General features: G+C 30.6%; 1 protein-coding gene across 2 annotated transcripts; it reads right to left on the bottom strand.

Moving 5' to 3' along the window:
• Positions 1–3527: 3527 nt before the first annotated feature.
• LOC112710691 (protein FATTY ACID EXPORT 1, chloroplastic) lies at positions 3528–7389 on the bottom strand. Of its 2 annotated transcripts, none has more exons than XM_025763046.3 (7): positions 6861–7389; positions 5637–5829; positions 4739–4937; positions 4286–4453; positions 4087–4133; positions 3960–4000; positions 3528–3812 (listed from the first exon to the last, which is right to left on the bottom strand). In XM_025763046.3, exons 2-7 carry the CDS (start codon positions 5766–5768, stop codon positions 3722–3724), a joined length of 678 nt encoding a protein of 225 aa, XP_025618831.1. In that variant the 5' UTR covers positions 5769–5829; positions 6861–7389; the 3' UTR covers positions 3528–3721. The 2 variants fall into 2 exon arrangements, with proteins under 2 accessions (XP_025618831.1, XP_025618830.1); XM_025763045.3 differs by having other exon boundaries at positions 5637–5927; positions 6861–7372.
• Positions 7390–9484: the final 2095 nt, after the last annotated feature.

Genomic DNA, 9484 nt, shown 5'->3' with positions numbered 1-9484 from the left:
ATTTCATCCATTGTAGCAGGGTCTATATTCTGCACCAAGATCAGCTCTTATCTCCCATTATAGATTTAATTGCACTCTCTCTCTGTAGATACTTGTTCTACTAAAAAAATAACAATAAATGTCTACACATATAAAAAGAATCTCTCTTTTATAAGATAGAATTCACCAAAAACTTAAAATTCATCAAAACATGCATAAGAAAAAGGAGGCAGACATTTTTTTTTTCAAATTCAGAATAATTAATCTAACCAGGTTTCTTATAGTCTCTACATGTGTATAGAGAGAGGAAAAATAGAATTTCATATCTCTAATTTATTGATGTTAACTTCTCTTTCCCTACATTTTAATAAGTGTGTTGTGCATAATTTGATTTTTTTTTAAATAAAAACTTTATTTGTTTACATGCGAATTTTTCATTTTGATCGTTCTTTATCGATTATCAACAAGGAAAAAAATTGTATTTGTGTATAAATATCTATTATCCATTAATATATAAAAGATTATATATTTGTATATTATTATATTTTTTCATATATATTCTTTATTTCAATATATATATTTTTTGAATAGCTGATTGGATAATAAATTTTTAGTATGTACGTAGTAAGATTGATTAAAAAAAAACACATCGAAATTTCATGCACTATTCCCTATTAAATAAAAAAATCCAACTTTATTAGTATGTACGTAGTAAGATTGATTAAAAAAAAAAACACATCGAAATTTCATGCACTATTCCCTCTTAAATAAAAAAATCCAACTTTATTTCTAATATGATTATTTTAACCGAAGTCACATTATTTTAAGGGTGTGGAAGACAAACCGTACCGAGAGAAACATTGTGTAACGAATTAGAATTATATATAAATCTGCTTGGAGAAAACCATGCAAGTAGCTATATAGCTTCAATTTGATGATCATATGGGTATATAATAGGGAAAAGAAAATAGTCATCCCATCAATAATAATGCTTGAGAGTGCATATATATTTCGCCAATGGCAATAACATGAAAAGACTACTTAAAAGAGTTGAGAAAGCATTCAGAGGAATTACCCCCACGGCCCCACCTCAAAACCCTTATTAGCAACAGACAATGCTAGCTTCAAGATTATTATGAGTGCGCTGTCCCCTTTTGATATAAAAACATGGCCTATCTATCTCTAAAGTCTACTGCTTTCCTTCAAATTCAACCGCCGCAGATAACAAACACTACAAAAAGGGCCTCTAGCCTAACTATGAACAATACATTATATGGGAGAAAAAAAGTAGCCTTATCTTTGTCATGAATCAATTTCATAAACTTTGTATATAGTTATGAACTATGAATGATCAAGATTATCTAAAGTGAGAAAATTGATAAAGTGATAAAGTAAAAAGTTAATTATTTTTAAATTAAAATAGTGAAATATATATTTTATGAAAGTTGTAAAATCAATAGTAATTAATCTCTCACTTTATCATTTTACTAATTTTTTCACTTTAAAAAATCTAAATTCAGTTATGAAATCCTTATTAGAATTATATTTTCATTTTGAATTAATTAGGTATTTTAACAAGATTTCAAATAGAAATCCTAATATCATTTTACCAATCATCACCTCACTAAAATTTAAATTATTTCTAACAAATATTTAAAAAATTATAAATACTATTATGAAAATTTTACAATTGTCTTCATATGAAGATATTTCTTTTTAATTATTAGATGATGAATTATAAAATTTAATTTTGATATGTTACAAAAATAATTTTTTTATTAAAGTGTGGCTAAATAAACAAAATACACTTTTAACGTAAGAATATTTATAAGATGTTTTTAAGATCTTCATTTGAATAAATGCCTATATTATTTCTCAACACCCTACCACCAGGACCATCATTTAAAGCCACTTCTCTCATCTGTTGATAGAAATAGCAATTACTTTTAGAAGCATGAACCAGTTGTTCAAGTCTCATCATTCATCAACCAAATAAAAGTCACATGTGTACGTGGCAAAGGGAGAAATTGAGAAACAAAAATTGAAAAATTGAGACAAAATTAAATCTCTGTATTTATATTTGGTGCAACATATAAATGGAGGTGATAGTTCATAGTCATACTTCACACGGTCACACCCATTCTGGCATCCCAGGCCAGCATCAACTTTTTCTTTCTCTCCAGTATAATTTAGGTGCACAGTTTTTAATTTATTGGTTAAAATTGTAAAAAATTCATCATAATAGGTTTAATTTTAAGTTGGTGTAATTCACCAAAATGGTGGCTGAAGTGATGTATAAGAATATGGACTAATTAATTCTTCGCAGCTTGCGAAATGCAAGAGGACAAAAGAAATTCTCTCTTTTCAACTTTTGAAACATTTAGACTCATTAAAATTAACCAGTATATCCCATTTTGAAAAGAATTCACATTTTTGGAAATCATATACAAAATTTTCACTCTAAAATTGTATTATTATTAGTTACTCTATAAAAATATATATTTTATATTTATAGAAAAAGTTTAATTATACTATTATAAAAAAATTAATTATTTTAATTATTTAAACAATTAATTATTTAGTTACAAGATATATTTGAATATATATACAAATCGCTATTGATTTAGACTCTCCATTATATTGACTATTGAGTCCAAATGATGTGGAATGCATTGAAATAACAGGTCCTCGTCGAAGCAATATAATTATGCAAGCACCCAAAGTTCATCCTACTTAGACCGTGTTTAGAAATACATTGGGCATAGTTACAATTGATTCTACTCTAGTGGGATGGGAAAATGCTATTGTATTTTGATAATGTAATGTTTGTTGTTTACTCTTAAAATCAGTTATCAAGAATGGATTACGGGAAAAGTGAAAATTTGTTACTATCAATCATAGTCACTTCTAGAGGAACTATTTCAAAATCAACCATGTAGAACAAATGTTAAGCTTTTTGAAACGTGTAATAGGTACGTGGAATGAGCATGGTTAAAGAAGCTTACAAGTTCCATGGATCTTTTGGTATTGGCTCGCGTTCTGAAATTTCTCTAATCCTAGGGATATACAATTTTATTTTAGTTGGTTGATTGCATTACATGGTTGATTCTGTTATTTGATCTTGTGTTCATCAGACACTTTTGGACATGTGATATGTCATTGGAATGTAGTGTTTTGCTATAGACTTGTATTGTTATTCAACATTCCCTTCCATTATAAATGCAGCATCTTAGCATACAAGACATATCAGCAAACTGGATAACACATGTACTTCAATCATCTTAGTGTGTGACCAATGAGAATCAATGCTCACTCACATGAGTCAGAGTCATGACCTAGTCATGTTTAAGGTTTCAGAACATTCATTAAGAATGTTATACCATATATTAGACAAGAGAATCATATAAATGGGCTGTAATCAATACATGATCATGTTGACTAAATTTTCACTCACTGTCACAATCCATTTCCTATCTTGGGTCCAAATTTCATGCTAAATGCATATGCAATTTAGTAAGCACCTATGTTGAGTATAAATTGCAAATAGGTTTTTTCATCAAATTTCATTTTATTGGTATAGAATAAGTGCCTTGGAATCCAAAGCAATAATCACATTGGCACCTCTTTGCTGACCTACTTTCATAAGTGACTTAACCAAACTAGCTTACAACCTTACTTCAATTTGCAGCAAAACAACCATATGTCCCACATCACATAGGCTAACACAAGCTTCGTTATCTCATCATGCAACGCTGGCAGATGGCTTCAATTTCTTAGGCGGTGGGTTTCCTCCAGAGATAAGCACATACAAATAAAAACAGAGCATTGCAGAACTGAAATAAAAAATTGCACACATGCATAAATGATCTAAACAAAAGAGCCATAATTTTGCAAGTAGCAATGAAGAAGCTAAAAGGAAAATTAGCAGTTTCGAAGACAAAAGTGGAAATTAATAGATAAGAAGCCACAGATTGAGGTACCTTAAAATAGCACTGAAGCCAGTTGGAAATATTTTCTTTGGCTACATTAAGAAAAGAGAAAATAAGTTTACCATTGAAAAATGAGGCACAAGATAAGAGTTGACTTTCTCAAAATTGAATTTACTACCAATGAGTAGCTCTGAAAGTTCTTCCAGATAAGGATCCCTGCCAATGCTGCAAAATAAGGAAGCAACATGTCAAGAGATGAACTAACACTTATCTAGTTGACAATTGGACATCATCAAGCTGCACGATTCTTAAGTTTCTTTTCTTTTATTTCCAAGAGCAATGAATAATGATATCTTGATAAAGGCAAAGTCCTATACCTGCTTGTGCTAGAATAAATGGTAAACTTGATTTTCCTTTCCTCCAGACCTTCAAGCTGAGGGTGCTAAAAAATAGTAAAGCACCGCCAAAGATCACACCACTGGTGAGTGTTGCAGTACTCCGTGAAAACAGGAATCCAATAATCCCTCCAGTTAGAACAAATCCACCTAAACAAAAGAAAAGTTAAACATATTACATATTTGCTTAAGGAGGCCTAATAGTGAAACAGGGCATACATTTACTTAATTTGCATTGAAACAATAAACCACATATTTCATGTAATAGATGTCACACAACAAAAGTTCATCAACAAAATTTAATAGATGGTACCCACTGATAACTAGTTGGGTTAAAGAGAAATTAAGCAAAAGTTTGTATCCACCATCACAAAAGCAAACATAGTTTAACAATAAAGTTACTAAACAAGTGAAATATCAAACAATGAAACTTACCAAAGGGAATGCCTAAACAAAAATCGTGAATTTTCGCAGTCCCTTTCTGTTGACTGATGCCCTCTGTTGCTGTCTCTCCGGAGCTTATCTTTTCAGTATCATGGTTTTCTTTTGCATCAGTTGCATAACTTAGTGTAGTTTTGGTATCAGAACCGGCAATATCTGTGCCATGCCTCTCCAGACACATAACAACTGATAACTATATGACATATGCTTGCTGTTTTAGTATCGATACCAAACAATTTATATTTTCATTTAGCAAAAAGGACAATACTTATGCAACGCAAGCATGTTTATAAGTTATAACTTACTTTAAAAGTCTAGCACCATCCCCCACAATCTCAAAGGACAGAAGTGGCATATTCAATTAAAGCATATAGATTCACTATGATTTCCACTAAGTTCAGCGAAACAATAGCTATATGCAAAGATCAGAGCTCGAATATAATCGAACAAATTGTAAGGCAGGAGTTCCGTTAGGAAGGAACATCTTCAACACTAAATATAGTGATGAACTAATCCATAAACCCTCCAAACGTGAAAAGGTGAATTCTCCATTTAATCAGACAAAAAAGGCAATTATCCTGTGATTGCTACTTAAGGAGAATCGATTAAAATATCATATATTCTTGACGCAAGAATTCAGCTAGGCAAGCTATGATTTCGGGAAGCCTTTCTTTAGATCTGAGTAATTTGATTTGAATCTATGGACATTACTGACAAAGAACAAAATGCACAAAATCTAAAGACATTTGCATGCAATCCGAGCAAAATTCAGAAACTCAGCTAGTTAGCTATCTATCTCCTTTAAAATAAAAAAAACCTAAGAATTTGAAATTGATAGATGTTGAATAGAGTTAGAGAAGGTGTTGAAGAGTAGAGAGAGAGTGTGTGAGACCTTGGAGCGAACGGAAGGAGATGGAAGGTGGAAACGTCGAAGCAGTGTGCGGTGAGAGTGAAGGGAGGCGGAGCAAGAGAGCTGAGGGTGAATGTGAGAGACAGTAGCAGCCATAGCCGTAGCTGATGTCATCTGATCCCGGCCACCGCAACAGTTGATTGGAATTGAAATTGGGAAAATCACACACAAGGTTCTGAAAACCGAAGTGACGAACCGGTAATCAAACCGTTCAAGCTATTAGTTCATCGGTTTACTAGTTCAACCAATTCAAGCGTGGTTCAACCAGTATAACTGTTTTATAATAAAATAATAATTAAAATATAAATAAATACATTAAAACATAATTTAATCTAACATAAATCTTAAAATATCATCCAAATCAAAAAGTATTATATCAACCAAAATGTTACAATCTCATCCAAATACAAATTCAAAAGTGAAATAACAAAAGAAATAACCAAATATAAAATGCCAACAATCAAAAGGACAAGAACAGGAACAAGAATTCTACCACACTGTATATAACTATATATTCTTTATATAGAACCAGCATCTTAGAGAAGTTCATTTAAGCCAAACGCAGGCTTATATATATTCAGAATAAGAAAGAAAGCCTTCAAATCAGAAGAATTTGTATTACAATAACAACAAGAACAATTAAATACAGCAACCCAACATTCGCTTATAGACAACATAGTGAACAATTAAAAATTTAAAACAAGTTAAAAGTGATGGAAGAATATTATATTGTATTAGCTAGGTAAACATCATAAGAATATATAACAACTGATTGGCAGCAAAGAGCGAGTGCACTGATTGGAGCTGAGAAGACTCAGCACTTAGTGAATGCTTGTAGGGGTGTTCATGGGTCAGATGATATCCGCGGATCTGCGGCATTTATCTAATTCAAGATATCTAATTCTTTTAGACATATAAACAATAACAGCAGCATCACACAACAACTGAACAAGTAATATTACAGAGAACTAAATTATAAAATCCTATACTGTTTTGGATTTCATACTTCTGAGTTTTATATACTCTTCTAGTGGTACTAGCACTGACTTAGAAACTGCCAAAAACAGTTAGTTTATATCCACAACCAATCCACAATTATTCACAATTCACAGTTCAATTAGTTTAGAAACTGCCAAAAACAATTATTCACAATTCACAGTTCAAATGATCTTCGCAACATTCAAATGATCTTCATAAAAAAATTACCTGCAGTCCTGAACAATGAAGCCTGATTCGCTGAAAGGAGGATGGCGAACCGACCAGAACGGAGGACGGCGATGTGGCAGGAACTCAGTACGACAAGGCGGCAAGCAGGAGGACGTCAAGGCGGCGAGAACAGAGGACCACGGACTGACTATGGGAACTGAAAGGAGGACGGAGATGTGGCAGGAACTGAGTACGAATGATGGCGAGAATGCGAGGCGGCGAGGCGGCGAAAACGTCTGAACCACGAAGAGGGAGCGATGAACGCGAGGAACAGCAGCGAGAGGAAGAACGCGACGAAGAGGGATGAACGCAAGGAAGACGGGCTATCTCCACCGAGCAGTATCCGGTGGTAGTCAAGGAAGAAGGAGGGGCCGAGTGGTGTCTCTGATCTCTGGGGGTGGGTGATGGGGAAGGGTAGAGTGCAGCACCTACAAGAGGCTGAAATGTGAAATGAGGATTTTTTAGGCTCAAGTAACATTTTAGAGAAGAGTGGTTTAGGGGGGTGAATGCTCAAAATAGTTTCTAAAGGGTTAACCACCGAAAATACCTCTCAATTATTTAAACGCTTAATAAAATATATTCGAATTTTATTATTGATAAAAATATCTTTAAATAATTTAAAAAATAAAATATATTTTTTGTTTTTAAAATTGAATAAAAATTTTAAAAATATTTTTAAGTATTATTTTGTTTTAATTTTATGCTAAAATTTTTTTATTTGTATTAAATATATTTTTAATGATTAATTTTTTAAAAAATTTAAGATCAATTCAACAACAATTTCATAAAAATAATCCTCAACACAAGTAAATTAAGTATAATTTTCATACATTATTATTAGATTGATTTTAAATTTTTTGAAAATTTAGTCGTTGATTGTATATTTGATGCAAATCAAAAACTTTTGGAACAAAATTGAAATAAAATAAAACTTAAGAGTATTTTTAAAATTTTTGTCAAATTTAAGGACAAAAAGTATATTTTATCCTAATTTAAAAACACAACAAAAATACCTAACAGTAAATATATATTTTCAAAAAATATCTTAGAAATTGAATTTTGATGTAATTTTTTACAAGCATAATTATAAAAATAAAATATTATTATACTTAAAATTTAGTGATTTTTCGTTAAATATATTTTTTGTATGTGTCTAATTGTATAAAGGCAGGCGCGGATCGATGAATACATCATTATTGTATACTCTTTCATATGTATGGCGCAATCCAATCCTTGATTTTTTTTAAAAAGTAATTCTTGACCTTGATAGTAATATATGTTAATCCTAGATGTAAAAATAGTAAAAAAAAATACTAGGTATAAATTGTATGCTCGCCCATGAAATATGCAATCTAACATAAACAATATATATAGATATCGCAATTGGGGAGAGATTTCGATCAAAAGTATTGTGTGAAATCTTCGATTTTTTCTTTTCTCTTTCTCTATCCCTATCTCGTAGGTATAGCGTTTGAATCTTTTGCTAACAACCAATAACACTTTTAAAAATTACAAAATAATATATACTTAACAAAAAATAACCAAATTTTAAGAATAATAATATCTCATTTTTCTAATTATGTTTGCAAAAAATGGTATCAAAATTCAATCTCTAGTATATTTTTTGAGAAATACATATTTAATGTTAGTTTTTTTGCAAGATTATCTAACATTAAATATGTATTTCTCAAAAAAATACATTAGAGATTGAATTTTAATACAATTCTTTGCAAGCATGATTAAAAAATGAGATATTATTATCCTTAAAATTTGGTAATTTTTTGTTAAGTATATATTTTTCTTATAATTTTTTTTGTTAACAACTAATAATACTTTTAAAAAATCACAAAATAAATATACTTAGAAAAAAATTACAAAATTTTAAAAATAATAATATCTCATTTTTTTAATTATTCTTGCAAAAAAATATATCAAAATTCAATCTCTAAGATATTTTTTGAAAATTTATATTTACTGTTGGACATTATTGTCGCGTTTTTAAATTATTTAAAGGCATTTTTGTCGATAGTAAAATTTGGATGCATTTTTGTCAGTGTTTGAATAATTTGAGGACATTTTTGGTGGTTAAACCAAAAATTTGATTCTCAATTCAATTTAGCTTTTAAATTTTTAATTGATTCAAATTGAGTTAAATTTTATTTTGATTTTTGAAAATGGTAAGTTATACTGATTTAGTCTCTAACTTTTTAATTGCTACAATTTAGTTTTGAAATTTAAAAAAGTGCATTAGTGACATAGCTCAAGTCTTGCTACACTAGACATATTAAAACGACGTTGTACTTATTTTGGCGCTAAAGAAGGCACTAAACGATATTATTTTAGGGTTTGAACAATACTAAAATATTACCCCTCCCTTTTGAACAATATTAATTATTAAACATCTCAAACGACGTCGATTAGTGCCTTCATTAGTGCCAAAATGCGTATTGTATCGTTTTAATATGTCCAACGTGCCAAGGCTTGAGCCATGTCACTAACGGCGTTGAGTTCCAGCGACGAAAAATACACGAGAGACTATATTGGTGTATTTTTTTAATTTGGGGATGAAATTGTAACAATTGAAAAGTTAGGGACTAAATTAGTGCAACTCGCCAATTTCAAGG

Source organism: Arachis hypogaea, chromosome 9, assembly GCF_003086295.3.
Source record: "Arachis hypogaea cultivar Tifrunner chromosome 9, arahy.Tifrunner.gnm2.J5K5, whole genome shotgun sequence".
In the NCBI taxonomy this organism is placed as follows: Eukaryota; Viridiplantae; Streptophyta; class Magnoliopsida; order Fabales; family Fabaceae; genus Arachis; species Arachis hypogaea.
The sequence above is the reverse complement of the archived record's forward strand: the minus strand, read 5'-3'. Positions and strand labels throughout refer to the sequence as shown.